Source organism: Camarhynchus parvulus, chromosome 7 (genome assembly GCF_901933205.1).
Source record: "Camarhynchus parvulus chromosome 7, STF_HiC, whole genome shotgun sequence".
Lineage (NCBI taxonomy): Eukaryota > Metazoa > Chordata > Aves > Passeriformes > Thraupidae > Camarhynchus > Camarhynchus parvulus.
In genome coordinates this window covers 37,627,513-37,648,045 of record NC_044577.1, presented here as the reverse complement: position 1 = coordinate 37,648,045, position 20,533 = coordinate 37,627,513, and the positions used below count along the sequence as shown (strand labels likewise).

At 42.0% G+C, this 20,533-nt stretch overlaps 2 protein-coding genes across 8 annotated transcripts in view; both read right to left on the bottom strand.

The window, feature by feature from the left end:
- Positions 1–35: 35 nt before the first annotated feature.
- Positions 36–7,813, bottom strand: DAPL1 (death associated protein like 1). Its single transcript, XM_030952573.1, has 4 exons — positions 7,464–7,813; positions 3,955–4,042; positions 1,788–1,851; positions 36–305 (listed from the first exon to the last, which is right to left on the bottom strand). The coding sequence occupies exons 1-4, from the start codon at positions 7,507–7,509 to the stop codon at positions 186–188; spliced, it is 318 nt and encodes a 105-aa protein (XP_030808433.1). The 5' UTR covers positions 7,510–7,813; the 3' UTR covers positions 36–185.
- Positions 7,814–12,902: 5,089 nt separating this feature from the next.
- The window catches only part of PKP4 (plakophilin 4), a 65,941-nt gene continuing 58,310 nt past the window's right edge, over positions 12,903–20,533 (bottom strand). For 4 of the 7 annotated variants that reach the window (XM_030952319.1, XM_030952323.1, XM_030952320.1 and 1 more), the window contains 6 exons: positions 18,410–18,605; positions 17,552–17,636; positions 17,327–17,444; positions 15,222–15,353; positions 14,436–14,521; positions 12,903–13,964 (listed from right to left, as the gene is read on the bottom strand). In XM_030952319.1, the coding sequence (XP_030808179.1) occupies positions 13,716–13,964; positions 14,436–14,521; positions 15,222–15,353; positions 17,327–17,444; positions 17,552–17,636; positions 18,410–18,605 (866 nt within the window). In that variant the 3' untranslated portion in view covers positions 12,903–13,715. Of the gene's footprint in view, positions 13,968–14,435; positions 14,522–15,221; positions 15,354–17,326; positions 17,445–17,551; positions 17,637–18,409; positions 18,606–20,533 lie in introns of all 7 variants that reach the window. The other 3 variants (XM_030952322.1, XM_030952325.1, XM_030952321.1) reach the window with 2 other exon arrangements.

Genomic DNA, 20,533 nt, shown 5'->3' with positions numbered 1-20,533 from the left:
CAGAAGCCATGATATTGTAATAAATCCTGAGTACATTTAGTAACTCTTCTCATATTTTATTGTCAGTAACAGAAACACAGCAAGATACAAGGCACACAGCTTTTGAGCACTTCATCACAGTGTGCTAAGTGCTATATAGAATAGAAACTCACTTTTAAGTAAACATAAGTGTTTTAATGATTATCTTAACATTTCCGTGGCTGTTGAATAATGTAAATTCTTTTAGGCAGTATGAACTTCTCCAAGGTAGGTTGTGGCTTTTGGTGAGCCACTTGTAATGTTGCTGCATGGATTTTGTGGCTCATCTGTAACATTAAAGGGGGGAGAAAAAAGTTGTGATAGAATACAGATTTTCAGCTATTCTCTTTCTAAATTTTATCCTATTAAAGTAGTTTAAAAGGAGCAGTAAAACCTAAACCCACAAAAAGTTCAAGTGATCAATACACAGAACTCACGGTAACTTGGTATATTTAGTTATAATTTCTGTTTTCAAAGGGATATTAGTCTGACTACCTTTAGAGAATTTTTGTTTTTTTTTTTCTTCCCTTGTTTAGTAGCTCATAGAATGAGCTTCCAAGATAAAGAAAACACAGCAAATAATCAGTATGCCAGAGTTAACAGTAAGTTGAATCCAATTCTTATTTTCCCAGGTTCAAAATCATAATTATTACAGTAACTAACTATCACATTCTAAAGTAGCGAGGAAGTTTCATATGCAAGACTGTGGAAACCAGGAGGAGAAGGAAATGGTAGGCCAGAACAGAGGGGATGAGGACAGGTGCAAGAGAAGGAGGATGAGTTGTATCTGTTCTTCATTAAACAGTCTAAACAAAAATTCAAGATTTACAGGCTAAATCTATAAATACAACTGTTGATAAAAGGCTTGTGTTGAAATTATGCAACTGATGTTTTACTGAGCTCTAGGGATGAGGAACTCTTGTATGCTTCAGAGTCTGAAGATTGCAAGTGTGTAACAAAGAGATGATAGCTGTCAGATCTTTAGATTACTATGCAAACCAAAGAGCTGCTTGTGAAATCAGCTCTTCCAAAGGGCAGGTGTAAGTCTGCACCAACAGCCTAATAAGACACAGGACAGGAGCTTTAAGTATGTGATAAACAGAAGGGTCCATTAGCAGCTGTGGGATACAAAATTTTACAGGATCCCATAGTATTCCTAAGGGAGAAGTCAAAAGGTGCTTGACTGAGTTATTTCAGGCCTCAGATGAAACAGCAAGATATGGGGCAGCAGTAGGACATGCTGTGGGTGTTGTCTTGGGGATCATTCCCAGAGCAGGACACTGGATCACCACCCTGGTGTCCCCTGCACCTGCCAGTCATGCCACCCACCTCCCTCAAGCAGCTCTGTATTTCTGCTGGACCCTTATAGAAGTCAAAGTGATTTCCGTGGTGGGATAAAGCACTGAAGACAAGGTTTGGCTCTGCACTGTAATCCCAGCTTGGCCAGACACTTAGATGCCACTGGTAATTCTTCCCCATATTTCACTAAAGGCAGTGCACTATGCCACTTTACAAGCAGGACACACCTCGCTGCCTGGCTGTGCTTCTCTGCACAGGTGAGCACAACTACCCAGGGCATGTTGCAGTAACTAGGAGTGGAAACACAGTAAGGAGAGAAGCCCAGGTACTTTTTAGCCATCTAGCAGCTCAGCCACACCACCACTACAGAAATAGGTTATCCCAAGAACATTTAGTGCCAGATGAAACACCTGCAACTGCCAGACACCAGTTTAGGAGGAAATTTCACCTGACTTTTCTTTCAGACTTACTTTGTTCAGTGCTTCTGCTACCAAGACACCCATGTTCTGAGGTTTTGCAAAACTGACAATAGCACTGTAAAGCAGAAGAAAAAAATATTTAGCATTTCCATCTCACAAAAACATACAAGCATATGTCACTTTCATTTTCCAGACTTAATACAAAACATTTTGCAATATAAATTTAGGATTTGGAGCTAAATCTTTTCATCATGTTAAAAACTATGTCATATTGTTATGAATATGAACGAGGGCAAACTTTCTCCAGAGAATGAGGTTCTCATTTATTAAAATAGCTACAAAGAACAGAGTACCCAGGATAAGCCCAGGCACCCACACAGATACCCAAAACCAAACCAGTACCCAAAACAAGAACCCCAACCCAACCGAACTTCCCCCATTTATAGCTCCCTTTGAGTCCAGGATTGGTCTATTTTGGAGCCACATGATGATTGGTCCATTTCCAGGCTTCTCATTGGTCTTTAATGCCATTCATTCTGGGCCAATCGTTTCTGCAGGGCTTCGAATGATTGGTCAGGTCTTCCATCCAATCCCTCTTTGACCTCACCTTGCCCCACCAGACCACTGTTCAGCCAAATCCTGGACCCTTCTCCTAGCACATTCTAATAAGCCCCCCCCCCCTTTAACATAATACAACTAATATAACATAATTAATACAATATAATTGAACTATACCCTAATTTAACTTAACTTTTACCTTTAACAATATCAAAAAACGCATGCTGTTTCAGAATGGAACAGCAGAAAATCTATGACAGGCTCCTATTTTTATTCAGATATACAAGAAACTGTATATGAAATATCCCTGAATATCTCAAAAAGAATTTTTTTTGTACACTGCGAAATAACTTCTCAGAAGCTGAGCAGTTATATCCTAATCTACAAAACATTTTCTTGATTCCAATCTAGACCCATGAAAAAAATTTACCCTCTGCTTTTGGAGAGTGTTTCCTTTCACAGCAACTATTTGTCAAACAAGAACTTTTTTTTCACAAGATTACCCTATTAACTTCTCCATATTCCAATGAATAACACCATGTTACCAATATTCCACAAAAAAATCTGTGGATATGAAACTATTTACTTCAGCAACAGGAAGAACTTCAGATGGCACCTTCTTCTAATGTGACCATTGTATCTACTGACACATCTGTAGCTTAAAATGGAGTAGGGAAAAATAATTCTAAACCCCAAATACCATAAATGTGACTCTTGAAAAAGCAGATATTGCTTAAGTTAATGATTCTGTGGATTAGGCAAGACATTTCCTACTGACATTTCAATTTAGCAATTGACAGTTTGCTACACTAACAAATATGTTATTTAAGATCTGTTTATACCATTAGATAACTATGACTATGGAGAAGACAGCTGCAAAATTACACCCAGACAATTGGCAACAAATGAAAACGAAAAGCTTCTAATCCCAGAAGAAAACAACAAAAAAATTAAAAATTACAGGAACATCACAATTCATTCAAATTTTACTGTCATATTTATATTGGATAACTTAACTTTTTGTTAAGTGACATTTAAGAAAAGTGCAGGTATTTAGGAAAAATGTTCAGTCTTTGAAAAAGCTGCAAGAAAATACTTGTTTTAATGACCACAACAACTGGTGGCTGTTATTTTATTCAAAATAGAAGTATGCCTTCATTTTTAGGGCAAAACAGCTCGGTTAACCGCATAAAGTAGCAAACAGCAAAAGCCAAATTAGATTTTAGATTGAAATAGGGGGTATAGCCTATACAGGAGATCAGACTCTTCCTCGGGGGAGTTGATGTGAATTTAATTCCTTCAGAATGTGGACAGCCTAAAGTTCATTCCTATTTCACTGGAAACTGTTTGACTATTCCTTTATTAGGCACAGGTATGTAATACATTGTTTTAGTTTCTGTTCCATAAAACATGACAACAGAGATGAGATTCAGCCTTTGCCTTTCATTGCAAGGCACTGTCCTTGGGTTTTGAAGTTGTTGGGTTTTGAGGTTTTTTAAGTCAATACTTATGTCAATATCAGTATTATTTTATCTACAAATTGCATAAGATAATTTAAGAATTAAACTCTTGTAGAATAAGAGTTTTCTTTGTTTTCAAGGATCATTACCTATGAACTTGAACTACAGGGCAGGGGTGAACAGGCCCTGCATTGTAATACCTTGACTTTTCTTTTCCTGGAAGTTTAGCATTTTTCTCAACAGGTCCATTTTCTTGCTTTTTAGACACTCTCATACCTCCAGCTTTAACTGCAAGAAGAAAGTGAAATGTAAGTAAAAATACCTACAGAACTACATACCACATTACATACACAAGAAGAGAATACTTTTACCCAGGATAACCATTAACCAGAAATCATCTTTCAGTATTTAGCTCCATGCTTTACTTGTACACACACACACAGGAGTAGTCAAAGAGATGCAGCAAAGGCTTCAAAATTCTGTGTCACAGCAGACTCAAATCAACTTCCAGATACCATAAATCAGGAAATCAAGAGTGGTTTCAGGCACCACTAACTATATTAAACCTCAACACCTTACTATGTTAATACGCACTCTTCCCCAGAAACTATTACATCTCCCATTTGTATTTTAAAAACAAAAAAGAAAACCAAACACCATCTGAACACTTTCAGGTTTTTGAACAATGTGATTAACAGCAATAAGGGCTTCATGATCAGTTCAGGATATCCCAGAATAAATTTAATAATGCAGATAAGAACCAGATGTAAACTCATCTTGTGCTTGTGTTCCAACATGTTTAATTATATTTTATTAACATATCTGCCAATCACAAAACCAATTAGTACTAATTAAGCTACAGGCGACCTAACAACAACAAGTTAAGTTCTGAGGCATATTTGAAAATTGAATTCTGAACAAAGAACACAAAGTTATCTAAAACATTCTCTTGAAAGAAACACTTTCTCCCTCTTCAGGAGAGCATTTTAAAACTGTAAGTAAGAAAGAACAACCTTAGTGTTCTTTTCTCATCCTATTTAGCAGGTTGCTTCACCTCTCAGCAAGACTCCTATTCTGATCGTGAACAATCAAGGCTAGAGTTTTAATTTGAGGGAGGGAGAGAATAGGGAAAGGTTTCTAGAATTACTCAACTAGCTAGCATGAGAAATGCATTTGTATCCATCTGTAACAAATGCCCATTTTCTAGCAAATCTGACTCCTGACCATGTATTTCCTGGTTGCAGGTTTAATTTTAGAAACAAAAATTCTCCCTCAGTCATGTCCAAGGCAGCTTTATAAGATCAGAGTTATGCTGTAGCTAGGCTTGGCTTTTCTTCTCTTCCTAAAGTAACATACATACAGTTAATTATACTGCTGCATAAGCAGCAAATTCTTTGCCCAGGCATCTTACAGCTGCAAATACACTGGAAACCTAAACTGAGCATAGTCCTTCTGGCAGCCTAACTGCAAAATTAAAAGTACCTGAAATGGAAGTTTCAACCATTTGTTTCCAAGTATCTACCAGCAAAGAGAACTGAGACTCTAAATACCCTCAGCTCACAAGGTGTGAAACTCTTCCTTGTTTTTGAGGCATCTTCAAACTAAAATGACAAAGCATTTGTCAAAACAACCACAAACCAAATATCAACAACAAACCAGACCACACACACAAAAAAAGCCCTGGCATCTTTCAAGATCTCAGAGATCTCAACATAATTTCTCTTTATATAAACTCATCCAGAACACAACACAGGTTATCCCAAGTCTTTTTAGGAACCAGTCAAACCACAAACAGGAAAACCACTAAAATTTTGGAATTAGGTTAAAAAAAAGGGTAACTGAACCTAAACCTGCAGCTTTTGGTTTGGGACCTTCCCTCACATGTAGGATTGGCAATTTCTAGATACAAGCATTGTTTTTAGTTTTAATTTAGCAGGGCGAGGAGATCCAGACAGAAGCAGACATTTTAACACTATGAGGCTTTACACAAAGCACAAGGGGAGCTAGACAAGGAGGAGAGAAATACCCAACATGGGAAGAGATACTGAAACATGGACAGTCTGGAATTGTGTCTATTACCACTAGGCCCACAAAACAATGTTATCTATAGTGATTAAACATAACCTGTGTTCCTTTCCATCCCTGCACTGACTTGAAACTAGCCCCTAGGAACAGCTGTCCCACCTGTTCACACACATCCATGGAGGGGGAAGAGTTAAACATAGATGCATCTGGGATGCACCACAAAGCTGTTTTGTAGTTTGTTTTCCAAAGCAATAGAGAGGTATGGCAAACTTTTAATACAGAGTTCAATTTTGTGATTTTTATAAGTGACCTGTTAGCCATGTAATCCAACAGTTAAGTGACAAAATCTTTACTAATTTCCATTTTTAAAAGACCATGCATTTTTAAAATAAAACAAGACAGTAAGGAGGTACACTCCTTTTTATGCTCCCCTCTCAAAAAAAACCCAAAAAACCAAAAAACAAACCAAAACAAACCAACAACAACAGCAACAAAACAACATAAAAACAAACCCAAGTGAAAACAAAGCTCGGCTGAATACTGACCAGAATAAACCACTTACTCTGCTACCTCCACCCCTCGGCCAAGCTGGTCCCCACTGCAGTCACACACAAGTTTCACCAAGACTTACTTGGAGACTTGCAAGTCTACAAGTTGCAGAATACTATCATGCAAGTTCAGAAAGACCAGTACCTGCTCCAGGTCACTGACTGCAGCAGTTTAAAGCCTCTTTCAGGTACAGCTCAACGGTCCCTGTCACACACACAAAAGTCCAGGAATGGACTAGAGACAAGATGAAAAATTTATTTACATCTCAAATTCATATAAAAGTATGCTAAAAAACCTCCAAACAAAAATATTTCCAAGAAAATAAAACCGTTCTATGGGGTACAGGGAGACAGAGAAGTATGTGCTCCTCAGGCACTAACTGCTCCTAATAAACCGAGGGGAAGTCCCAACTAGTTTAAAGCCTTGTAGTGAGAGTTCCTCAAGTATCAAAGGCTGAGCCTGCAGTGACTGTCCTTGCAGTGACTATCTCCCAGCTCCAAAGGCTGAGCCTGCAGCATCTCTGCGTGTGCCCCAGAACACAGGCACACAGGGACACAGCTCACTCTGTGTGTTTGAGAGACAGCTCCGCACAGCTCCTGGGATGGCCCAGGAGCTGCTCACATTGTATGCATTTACACGCTCCCCTAACAAACACAGGCGCTACTACACTCGCCACTACGTCCTTAAAATCGCAGTACTACATCCTTAGAGCCGCCACACAGGCAGAGCAGCGGCTGGAACAGCAGGCTCGAAGGCTTCCTCACAGAGAGATCTATCTCCGTGAGGCCGGGGGAAGGGGGGGGGGGGGGGGGCTTGGTGGAGGGGAAGTAAATTCTTCACCTTACTACAGGAGGCGGGGGATATGGCTGCAACATTAAACACAGACATTAAACATGGACACCCATTTCTCTCGATATATCTCAATAACGCCCGATCACCGAGTGGCGCCAGCCGCACACCCGCCGACCGAGCGCACCCGTGACGGGGCGGTGCGGGACCTGCTGGGAAGAGCGGGCCGCGCACCATAGACTCGCCTCCCCAATTCCCGGTCCTCTCCGCGGAGCAGCTGCATCTGTGTGGGACGGTGCGGCGGCAGAGCCCCCCACACCGCGCCCGGAGCGGCCCCGGCCCCTACCTGCGGGAGGGCGGCGGCCCGGCGGGACACTCTTCCTCAGCGCCATGGCGGAACCGGGAGCGCCGGGAACCAAGCGGGGCAGGCCAAGGCAGGACCACGGAACCTCGCAGGAAACCGCGCACCGACCCGAGCGGCTGCGCCTTCGGCGGATCGGAGCGCTTGGGGTGGGGCGGGGCGGGGTCCTGAGAGCGGGGAGCGGTGTGAGGGGCGGTACGAAGCCCACAGTGAGGGGCGGGAAGCGCTCTGAAGGGAGGTGTGAGAGGCGGAGCGGTGTGAGGGCAGGTGAGAGGGGCAAGGAGCGGTGCGAGGGACGGCGTGAGGGGTAGGGAGCGGCCTGAGGGGTGGTGAGAGAGGCGGGGAGCGGCGTGAGGGAGTGGCGTGAGGGAGCGGCGTGAGAGGCGGGAGCGCTGTGAGGGGCGGGAGTTTTGAAAACATTGCTAAAGAGTCAAAGAACTTGATTTAGTGAGGTAAATCTTACCCTCTTCAATCAGTAGTATCTGCTTGAGACAAGCAAAACATTGTCATTCATATGCCCTCTTTTAAAAAATCCATGACCTTAACAAACATTGACGTTTTACACAACATATTAGAAACACAAGACCAGAAAGTAGATACAGCTAATCTGGAATTATTTAGCGTATAAACTCCTCAACATTTTCATTTTCGGTATTTAAAATGACCAAAAAAAAAAAAAGAAGGAATTATCTTTTAATGTTTACCATCTATGTTGTAAATTATACTGCGGATGAAGAAATCTTCATCACAAAAGGTGTCAGGTTCTTGAAGCTGTCAGTGGCTGTACGATTTTGTATTACTATACCGGTACCGCCGGGTCTCCAGAAGGCTGTGGCGGGTGCCGGGCAGGTGTGAGGCAGAAGGTGCCATCCCACGGCGTTCTTACAGCGTTCCGAAGGGATGTGCGTGCCCCGGGGAGGGAGACCGGGCAGCGCCCGAGCACTGCCGGCACCGGCTCTTCTGCTGCGCTCGGCTTTACAGCGCTCGGCTTTGCAGCGCTCGGCGGCTGCGGGCGCGCTGCTCACGGTGCCCGCCGAGGGAGGGCGGCCGTGCCTCTACTGCCGTGGGCTGGGCTGATCTGCAGGCAGCTGCTGGAACCATCCTGCATAACGCCAAAAAGATTTTCCTAGACTGCTGTAAGCATGTTCTGCTTTGCTATGCTAAAGCATTTCATCACAAAAATTTGCTCTTTTAGGGATTCTGAAAGCAAAACAAGAAAGAAGGAAAAAAATTGTTAAGTCTCGTGATTTATTTGGAATTGTCTTATTATTGGATGTCAATGATTAAAAAAAAGGACAGAGGGAATGTAAAAATAGGATGTGATTAAGTCGAATCTGAAGAAGGGGGAAAGAAGTAAAAAAAATGGAAGAGAAAATAAACTAAGAAACCAGTAGGTATTTACAGCACAACAACCACCTTATGAGTGACTACTGTTGGCTTGGATCTTTAAAGAAGAAAAAAATGAAAGGACATCCACTAAACTAGATCTCTCTGATATTTAATTCTGTATGTATGAGGCAGGAAATAGTTTTGAAATGCAGCAATTTCCTCCCTAGAAAATCAACTTACTTTGCAAATATTAAAGTTGATAGTGCTGCAAATCTCTGCCCATAAGCATTTAGCCTGAAGTGGATGATGGCAATTTTGATTGGGAAAATAAATTCTTTCAGGTAAAATGATCTGCAGGAGAGAGAACAAAAGAACCCTACTCTGAAGTACTTGGCCAGGAGTAAGGGGTTTTGATATTCACGTTTCTCTGCCTCAGCAGAGAAATACTGTTTTTTTTCAGTTTGTTTACCTGAGCTGTTTGTTACTGCATGGATTGGAGAGGTGAAATTTCATTACTTACCACATAAGGCAGTCATGTAGTACAGCTTTGGTGCTCTGCCTGAAGCATTAATAATGATAAGGTTTAGTGCCATCGTACATCTGTTCTAGGAATTCTTCGGAACTTGGTTTAAATAAGAAATTTTAAGTTCATGTTGACTTCTTACCATATTAAATATAATATGCCATTTCTTTTTTTCTTTTTCTTCCACCCTCTTTACTTAATTTCCTTTGTCACTTGGTATATCTTTAAATCAGAAGCTGTTGTGAAGTGAAACCATATTTATATAGTACTTTTTGGAGCACCTTATTCTTGACAGGCAGCCCTTGGCATGACATCAACAATGCCACTGTGCCAGCTTAGATTTGTAAACCTGATTTTATGTAATGATTTCATTTATTTAGACTTTTTTTCTGTTTTCATTTAGACTTTTTACCTGTTGGAAATTGTTAGACTGGTTTGTCTGGGTGAGAAGAATTAGCAAGAGAATAATCCTCCTGTGGCTGTGGGATAGTGCAGTTGAAATCTCTTGCTTTTCCTGCCAGTCCCATTTCCCAATCACATAAATACCAAACTTCAGAGATGTTCATCTAATGCTGGGGATAGATTTATTTTAATGACAGTAATTTGTGAATGACTGAATTAAAAATGAGTTTATATTGTAATTGTTCTATATATTTTCAGAATGTGGTTTTTTTCATAACAGAGGCAGATGTAGGAAACCCTGGGGGCAGACACAGAATTTTAACTGTGATAAAGAGACAATAGTAATTTAAATTTTCCTGGGTGGTGCTCTCAGCATCTCTCAAATTCCTGGAAATTTCTCCTTTATAATCTGTGTTCCACAGGCAGTTATTAGCTGATTGCAAAGTTTGAAAAGTCACTTGGCAGGAAGAAAAATCACTATGCTCCCAAGCAGACTGTCTGTTCTAATCCAACTAACATCTATTAGCATAATTATACACCAGTGTCTTGGGATGACAACCAGACATAGCCCACATCTAAAACAAGCAGTTAGCATGCAGACATATGGAATACCTTCCTCATGTGTCATATTTTAAATCACATCTCTCTGTTAAGATCTATTGCTCATGACTCTGCAGTATTTTCCCTTCTCTGTCTTATTTCCAATATTGCTTGTTTTCAAATGTCAGAATTACTAAATTGTGGCTACTGATACAAACTGATACTGGTTTTATATCTGGCAACTGAATGGTGAAATACTACTGCTGCTTTCTTAAAGTCAGTGACAGGTAGGCAATACCTTTTACAGATGAGTCAATATAGCTGGTTTTAGATGCTCCAGGAGCCCAATGGAGACAACAAATATTCTGGGGCAGGTATATAGAGCTGTTTTGTTTTGTTTTGTTTTTTGTTTATCATGCTTTAATTTCCCCCACCCTTGGTTTTATTTTCTGTTCAGCACAAAGTTAATAATATTAGAGAGATCATTTGTGTTAAGTGTCTAAAGCAAGGAGAAGTAAAGGCAGACATGTTTTTAGTGGGGTTTGTATTGATACAATTTTTCACTAGTGCATGTAGTATATATTTGATAAAATCTGGAGGATATGTCTGGCTTCACATCTGTAAAGCTTGCCTGTTTCTTGTAGGAAACCTGACAAGTTCAGGTCTTGGTTCTGATCTGGATGCTGGTTGTTTCTCAGACCACAGGAGAAAAAGAAGTCTCCAGGCTGAAAGGTAAAGGGCAACATCATTAAGCAGAGGAACCTTACTGGCTAATTTTAATGATATATTTTTTTTTTCTTTTCCCCACAGAAGGACTAAAAGGATATACCTTTGTCATCACATGTTTTATCCACCTAAGTGCCCATGTTTAAAAAGTATTACTGGGCAGTGAAATAAGTGAGTGAATTCTAAAGATTAGGTTGCAACACACAGACAGAGGCCTTTAGAATTTCATCTGAATGGAGATCAGTTTCTTCTCAGAGTGCGATTGCTTTTTGCCAATGAATAGGCAGATAGTTCATTCCACAATCTTTCTGACTTTGAGAGCTAACTGAAAATTAGCACATTACATAGCCTGCTACTTGTCTTATTCTTTTACACACGATTCGTATAACGTGGGACAGACTAGAAGGTGACGTTTCATACAATAGAACGGTATGTATAACAGTATTTACTAGTATCTGGGGTGCCCTGAAGCAGTAAGGAGATATGGTGCCTGATATCATTGGCCTGCTCTAGGACTAGCACTGGTCAGTGAACCAGCTGACCCTGACAAGCTGATCCAACCCTTTGGACGGCTGCAGAAATGCTACTTGCTGCAGTCTCCCCAAGGGACCCCTGCTTTGTTTTACACAGCACTATCACTTTCTACTGGCGTGACAATGAGTCTACTATGGCTGCACACTAAATCTTGTGATGTAATTACCAATGCTACTCTGAACTAAAATGCCATTAACCAAGCTAAATAAATATTACATTTTTTTGGATGGGGTAAAAACCTTAATAAGAGCAAAAAGAAAACTCAGTATTTTTTGAAAATGCATGCATTTTAAACTAGTGAATGCCCTATAAGTTGTATCCATCTCAATACAAAATATTTAGAATCTCTAATAAAGTACTGAAGTCTTTGGATAACAGACCTCATTAATATTACATTGATGCTAATTGTGAGCAAATGAAGAACCATTCTGCTGATTTCTGCCTTCCAGGCAGACAGTCACTTACCCCCCCCTCCATGGCAGTGTTTGGAGTTTTCCAAATGGGGCAGCCAGCACTGAGTCCCTCCCTCACCTCTACCTGATGGCCACAAATGAATCCCTGCACTCTGTGATGGGAAATGACCAACCTTTCCCCTTGTGCCTGCTGTTGTTGACAGCTACAGGAATCTACTTGTAGCTACAAAGTCATGTTTGCCTTGTTTTTCAAAAAGATTATTCATGTTTATGTTACCTTTTGTGAGTGTTGGTCTTCGATACAGTAACCCAAATGAAGAATGCATGCTTGAGTACTGTCCTCAGCTGAGATGGATTGTCTTCAGTCTGTTACCTGTGATGGAAAAACTCATTAGCTTTTTCCCAGTGCTCTCCTATCCTTCTTCAGAAGACTGGTAGCCCTGAAAACCCAAGGAAAATGCAGTGATGTGGAGCAATAATGGTGGTTGCAGACAGGGTAGAGGTAACAGACTGTACAGCACAGGAGAGTTTGTGATTTAGTTATTTAAAATAATCAAACATATTTATTGGAAAGAAATCCAAGCAGACTGTAGTCAGAATAGGGACCATCATTTCTAGGACAGCAAGGTGACCTCAATTTCCTTCAGAGAGCAAGAGGAGGGGTGGAGGAGTGATGGAAAGAAAGCAGGCTAGAGTTCTGAAGTATCTTGGATTGCCAATACCAAAAATAAAAACACAAGTCTGAGGAATCTTGGTAGGAAGGTGCTGGATTTAGCACTTTGGGCCACCAGCCTGACACATTCAGGACATTTCCACTGGAGAGAGCTGGGAAAATGGCCCAAATGTTTTGATATGTTTAACCTGCTTAAGAACATGCAATTAGACTTAATTTTCATGGTACTTGTTTCTGAATATCACACAGAGAAAAAAATAAGAAAAAAATGAACAAGGAACAGCTTTCCATGGATGAGACTTCCATATTTATTGTTATTCCATGTGCATAGAAAATGGCAGTGAAGTTCCTTATGAAATAGGCAGGGAATGGGAGAGATATGGATATACTGGACTAAACTTTGTGCTTCAAAATTACACTATTCATTTTTTAAAATTTGGGCTCTTTGCTTCTTAGAATTCACAACACTTTCTTGGTTTTGGGTTTTTTTTTTTGTGCATGATGTTTCAAATTCCTTTTCCAATGACACACTGCATTACAAATGGATGGCACTTGAGACCAATGTGGCATTTCCATATTTACACCAACAAAGAAATTTACATGACGCAGTAGCATACAATCCTGACATTCAGTAATAGCAATAAAACAAGGGCAGCCATTGGATTTTTTCTGTACAAACTATCAGAACAAGACTTTTATTCACATTAAAAAAATCGGCTTTAATTTGCTCTGACCTACACACTTTCCAAATTCATCATACTCAATTCTCAAACCTTTCATCACATTGCCCACACCCTCACCAGACTACAGGAGCTACAAGTAATGATACCTAACACCTAAGCAGAGCAAAACCATCTCTGCCAGCTTTTTCCCCTGACAATTCCTCACTCAAAAAAACCCCCAAAAACCAAAAGCAAACAAACAAAAAACAACCCCAAAACCTAAACCAAGCCCCCCCCCCCAAAAAAACCAACAAAACACCAATCATCCTTTTTCCTTCTTTTCTTTCACTTTCATATTTCTTAACCAAAACAACACGGGGCCATTCCAGTCCTTCTCAAGCCAGACAAGAAGCACGCTGGGTTTTTCTCTCTGTGCTACACCCAGGAGTCAGGAGACCCTGGGTACTGTTCTGCTCGGTAAGAAGATCGTCTGGTGGAATAAAAGTCTACATAATTGGTGGTTGATTTCAGTCCATACTGTGTTGTGTAATCTGAAGTAGCAGGAAAGTGAACTCGATCGTCAAAGTAAGGGTCCTCGTAGCTGTGTGGGGACTGCAGGTACAACCGATAGGCATCGTAGTTTTTCCTGGTGGTATCTTCTTGGCTGTAGTACAATTGCTGATGCTGCTGGTAAAATGATATCAAAATAAACTTTCAAAAATATAATTAGCAGAGAAAATACTTTACCCAAGTGCAGCTCTACTCATGACAGCAATGTAGGTTCCAAACCTCCATGAAATATACCCAGGGAAATGGAGGAAATGCCCCTGAGTTTGCTTTGTGTCTCCTCCTACATCACTTGAAGGGAGTAACTCCAAAAGTGCACAATTTTAGAGCTCAAGTACAGTAAGTACAGAACCTGGCCACACCCACCAAAACCAGCCCAAACCCAATCTGAGTCAGAAAAGAGGTCTCAGATCCCACTGTAAGAAGGTGCTAAAACACGTGACTTATATGGAACCAGCCAGGCTCCAGCAGCCCTGAGGCCCTGCCATCTCAGGGCACTGAGCCAGGACAGTGGAAAGGAGCATGTGGCCAGAGCCCCAGGCTTAGCCCCTCCTGCTGGGCCTGGGCAGCAGCACTACCCAAACACACCTCTGGGCTCACCTGCAGCCGCCGGTTCTGCTCTCTCGCTGGTGAGGAATAGGAACTGATGTAAATTGGTGAAGCTTTGCTAGAACCTGGGCGAAAAAGGTTTAATGCAGAACTTCAGTCTTTATTCATTCAGCTGTAAGTCTATTGGTTTTTATCTTGCCTTTTATGTAGCACCCATACTATTAAATCTGCAGATTTCAGTACCTGCTAATGATACAATGTAATATCAGAATGAAGGCAAATGTCCCTCAGCAGCATTTACAGCAAAGCCAGGAGGCTTATGTTGCTGTTCCTCATTTTACAGACTGAAAATCTTTAAAGCAAGGAGTTTCCTTCTCTTTAGTCACTGTCATCTATTGTTTCGCTACTTGTGTGACATAGTAGGAAGGAAAAGAGAGATCAGAGAAAAATGAAACCTTGATATAATTTAGTAATATAATAATACACAACTGCATATTAAAATTTATAACATAATCATTATAATATAATGTACATAATAATACAATTTTCTGTTCTAGTATTTTAAATAAAATAAGAATTCCAACTGCCTCTCACCTCCCAGTATAGAAAGGGATCTGTGTTTACTCTGTTACTGGGCAGTTTTACAGAGGACAGCAGAGCTGGTGACACCCTGCCCTGTGCCACAGCCAGGGAATACAAAGAATGGAAAGGGAAAGCAGCAGCTAGTAGCAACCAGCCTGCTAATGCAATAGTCTGTGTATGACTGTGAACTCTTCCCACAAGGGATAGTTCCCTGTTCCAGAAGATGCTCAGCTGGTCTCTTACCAGTGTAGATGTCTTTATGTGCAATGACATCACCCTGGCTACTGTAATACTGCATAGAAGGGTGCGTCCTGTCGTACTCGGAGCGAGGCTCTCTGATTCCCAACAAAGCTGGGGACGAGGACGTGCTGCCAACTGACAGGAAAAGAGAGGTTCTCAACATTGACAACAAAAGCCTTTTGCACAGCCAGCCTTCCTCACCACTCCCTGCTCCAAGTGCTCACCACCAGGGGATGGGTAAGGACAGAACAGCCGGAGCTATTCCTGGGTGAACACCCTAGAGCTGCCAGCAAGGTACCAGAGACTGCAAGGGGCAGTCACTGCTCTGTGGTGCTCACAGGCAGACACAGGACTTTTGTGACACTCACAGCCCGGACATGGGACCTTACCATGCTAGGACATCACCTGTGTGGAGGCAGAAGATGACACTCTGCTAATGGTGATGGTTTATCTAAGTTATACTTAAACACAATACTTAAGGCTACCCTGTCACTTGTCCAACCTAGCTGGCCTCAGTGATCCCCGTATACACAGGTGAGTCCTGGGCATGGTGTGCTCTGGGAGGCCAATGGCCATGGGGGGATCCCAGCAAGGGATCACTGTGTTCCTCAATAAGCAGCTGAATCTCAACTGCCATTGTAAGAAGTTTGTGCTGCTAAATCCTCCCTGGTCTACATATCCCTTGGGCTTTGTTGGCTCAGAAAGACTCCAGCAATGGGAGTAAAATAGTTAAAAACAATTTCTATAAATTTTGAATCAAAATATTAGTTCAATGATAATCTTCCTCCATTGATGTGTCCGTTACATCATAGCTCAGAATTCTGTGTTTTTATGGATAATTTAATTACTGGTATTTTCCTGGCACATTCATGGCTAAATATGCTATGTTGTTAAAAATCTGGCATGGGTCAACATAATAATGTGTGTTTTAATGATGAAGTGGCTGAAACAAGAACAACTGTTTCAGGCCAAGCGTATCTGTTCCAACAGGCATCTGCTGTGCTCAGCAGGATGCTGCACAGCCCCTCTGGGGATGTGGGCCTTTCACCAACTTCCACTGACTCCCTTGAGCTTGGCTGTGCTCTAGAGCAGAAAAGCAGACCCTTCCTATTAGGAATTTTTACTAAACCCTCTTTGAAATACAACATCCTCTGAATATTAAATTAGAGCTGCTCATCTACTTCCTACTTGTCATTCAAAGAACTGGAGTAACACCATTGTTCTGCTGGTGTATTTTGGGAGACAAAACGCTGAGATAGAAATTTGACAGTTGGTGTCACAACTTTTACACTTGGGTAGAATCCAGTCATTCCCTGAGCATAAGCTGTACTGGCTTTCTTGGTGGGTGAGAGGAACTCTGGCACAAACGCCACAACAGGTTTACTTCTTGTAGGAAAACAAATGCCTGGTGGAGTCCTTGGTTTTCAAGTCAACCACGTCATAAAGGAATGTGTGAGGGTTGTTACTTTTATGTAAAGAAGTAATTAAACAAGAGTGTTGTAGGAACTGGTCACTAATTTTAGGAGTCACAGTAGGTAGGTATTTCTCAGTATTAACAGAGATCTGCTCTACATAGCTTCTAGAAGAGTAAATTGGGTAAAATAAAATGCCATATGATGACAAAATAGAAGGCTTCAGGTTTTGTATCAGCTGTCTTGAAGATCTAAATCCTAACACTGAACACACTGAAGGAACAAAGGTGACAAATAAACAAGGAAGAGTCAGAAAAGTAAGGGTTTTGGGTTTGGTTGCTCATTCTTATGGAACATGACATAGTTGGGAATGTAAATGAGCTCCTCACAGTGGGTGTGTTGCTGTTTATGCTGCCAGGTCCCCACGTTCCATGAGGCCACTCCACAATCCCTACACAGCACAGGAGAAGTGGCTTTGAACGGGGCAACGGTTGGTAACAACATCCAGCTCTATTCATTGAGGATTTCACTTTGCAGGAACAATTCAGGGAGCACTCAGAGCATGTGAAATACTTTGCTTAAACACCAAGGAGCAACAGCCTGACCTCTGTGTTTTAAATGGGATTAGTACCAAACTGAGAGGTGTTTGAGTTAAAAACATGGGACAACAGGTCCCCTTCACCCTCCCTGACTGACCTGACTGCATGACAGGTGACATCTGCTGATTGGCTGTGGATAGAGAAGGATGGGATTTGAACCTCTCTCGTTCCAGTGTTGATACAGGTGTAATAAAGTGACTTTGATTCCATCCATCCTATGGAGTGGCAAAAAGAAAAACACATCAGAATAAGGTGCAAGTTATAAACAAATGAGGAGTTTTTGTGGCACCATTTTCCAGCGTAAGCTAATTTTACAATTTACCTTTTTGTAAATGCTCCGGAGGTCTCGATACTGCCACAGTGTGTTCAGTACCTGGGCCGCCGCCTTGACAACCTTCAGTGAGGACCTGAGGAGGTGAAGAATATGGCAGTGTGAGAAAGCCACTGAATTCCACTTCAAAAGAACAGTGTTCCTGAGCTTTGTAACAGCCTGAACCTGCTGCTGTGGGGCAAACCAGACCCTGCATCACCAGCCAAGCCAGCAGCCTCACCACAGATGGGGCTCCTGCTGCCCCATCCACCAGCCACAGGGCCCTCCTGCTGCTGACCCACCACAGGCTCACAGGTTTCATTTCCACTAGACAACCACCAGAGAAGTTGGTTCTGTCTCTGCCAGCAGAGAACTTGTCTCATGGCCTCCCAGGAGCCCTGATACAGTGGGCAGGACCAACCCCCCTCAGCCAGCACTTGCTTGGCAATGCTGTTCGAGGGCATTCCCCCAGCCACATTCTCCTGCCACTGACCAAAGGGCTGCACTAGGTACAATTCATAGTTGCTGGGATACATCCTGACAAAGGTGCCCACAGAGTCTGACTTGGAAAAGCTCCAAATATTTTATTAATTTTGTAGATGTTGAAGAGGTGACTGGCTAACTCATTGAACCTGAGCAGGTCTCATGACCATGGTAACTGTGAGCAGTTCCAGAAGCCTGGGACAAGAGAACACTGCCCAAGACAGTGGTACCGGTGCCTCCTCCGTCCCAGTGAGACTCCAGCTGACAGCTCCTCAGACCCAGGCTGCAAAGGCAGATTTCTTTTTCACCCAAAAAAGCATTTCCCTCATTGTTAAGCATTGTAAATGGACACAAACAGCTCAGGTATGGTCTTTGCTGCCTACTTGCCTGTCACCTCTTCCCTTTGTTATGTTGACCAGCTTCTCTATCCCACCGGTGTCGGCAAGGGCCTTGGCATTCTCCATGTTCTTGCTGGTGACCTCGTGCAGAGCGCAGCAGATCGCAGCCACCGTCTCATCCGACAGGATGCTGGGCCCGCTGCCTCCTGGCAGCCGATTGACCAGGTCTCGCATCGCGTATTTGCCTGGAAACACACCCACAGAACCAGGTCAAAACCACAGCTCAGTCCTTCAGGCTGCAAATTGCAGGATTCAGCATAAAACTGCAGCTGAAGGCAGTGAGAAGCAGCACAGCACCAAAATCCACCAAGAATTCACATTTTACACAGAGCCCAGGGAGACCACATGACAACTTTTGAATTTGTTTTTCCTTTTAGCTTAGAAGTGTGGGAAGCTGAATTTTGCACTAAAAGAGGAACAATTTTAAACAAGAATTATTTGGAGAAAGAAGAATTGTTCAAGGAAAAATGTTAGGCTACTTATTACGACTGACAGAGCAATGCATATTGCTGGGCTTCATCTATGGGAGGATTAAAGGAATCCTTACAGTAACTGGAAATTCTTTCTCCTGGATGTTCTGTTCACCTTGTTTGCTACCTGTCAGCGCTCAGCTCTGTCAGGCTCCAGTTGCTGACTGATGCCAGATATAAGCTGCACACAAGGGACAGTAACTAAGATAAGGTCAAGGTTTCTTCCTGGCTGGGCTGTACTCTTAATTGAATGATTAATTGATTTCATAGTAGACATGTATTTGCACATAACAGTGAATAATGAAGGAGGTTTGCACAAAGTCATTTGCTATCTATTTGCATAATGTGCCTGAAAGAAAAAAAAGAAACAAAAAGGAATTCTGCAGGCAAAAGGAAACACTGGGAAATTATCCCCACAACGGGTCTGCAGCAATACCCTGCCATTACAAACTCTTTAGCAAGCTCAGCCGCATGCTGCATGTTCCAACATATATTGTAATTTCCTAGAGTCCTCATCTCTCATTGCCTTCAGTGTGACCCTGTGAGCCCATTGTTCCTTTCCTATACTAGCAGAGATGCTCCTAAAGATGATTTCTAGCATGGGGTAGTGCAGATCTTACCTCACACCTGGCAATGTTTTATCCAATGGTCTGTTTCAGAGTGTGTCTGAGGCCAGAAATTCTTTCAGAGGTACAGCTTTGACAGGGAGAGGGAGCAGGTGGAGGACCACTCCTGAGCTGAAAAGTTTTGCCAGGAATGGAAGAAACATCCTGACAAAAGAATATCACCTGAATCTGACCTGCACAGGGCTGGTGCTATGGAATAGAATTCTCTCTTTACAACTTTCTCATTTGCACTGCCAGAAAACACACTCTGAATATCCCAGATGAGAAGCTTCAGAAACAGATAACAAAGTTCTGTCCACCTGTATTTCTCTTTTTGAGAATAATGATCCTCCTATCTCTATGAACAGTTGTTATAGCCTTGACCCTACATTCTATACGCAGAAAATGCTTTTGTAACAAAAATGAGATTTTCTCATATCACACCATTTGTTAACAGGGTTCAGTGAACCCACAGCAGCCTGATGCTGAAGCATGCTCAACACTAACAGACTGAGAAAACTCAGGAAAGCTGATTGACATTTTGTTGGGATTTTTTAATGCCAGATAAAAAAGGCACAGATGAATGCTTAAAGGGTTAAATATTAGAACTGACAAGACTGTAAGTTTTTTCTAGCAAGCACCTCTGTTTATGAGTTAGTTCAGCAAAGACACAGATGATCCTCTATATCTGTGTTTTCCTGGAGAAGATTTCTTCCCTCTCTTCCTGTTCAAGATTGTTAACAAAGCACGGCTGTTGTGGAGCAGAGCTGTTCCATCCCCCAGGAACACATGGGAGACCTGCACCCCCCACGCAGGTAAGCACTGAGCTCCAAGGAAGCAGAGCTGTGTTTCCATCCTATTTGGCATTGAAGGTTTTCTGTCTGGTTTGGCTGACTCCCATCCATGAAAGACGGCCAGCAGCAAACTAATGTGGCAATATTGCTCTGGAAAGCTGCTGCTGTCAGGAGGACTCACTTATGTGACACAACTGATGTGACACAGGAACATCAAGTGTGCTGTTCCCATTAGTGGAATCTC

Excerpts from the sequence above, each read along its gene's own strand:
- DAPL1 (XM_030952573.1), bottom strand. The coding sequence starts at position 7,509 with ATGGCGCTGAGGAAGAGTGTCCCGCCGGGCCGCCGCCCTCCCGCAG. Across the intron at positions 1,852-3,954 it reads CCAGGAAAAGAAAAGTCAAG|TGCTATTGTCAGTTTTGCAA; the intron begins GTATTACAATGC and ends TCTGCTTTACAG. Across the intron at positions 306-1,787 it reads TAGCAGAAGCACTGAACAAA|ATGAGCCACAAAATCCATGC; the intron begins GTAAGTCTGAAA and ends TTAATGTTACAG.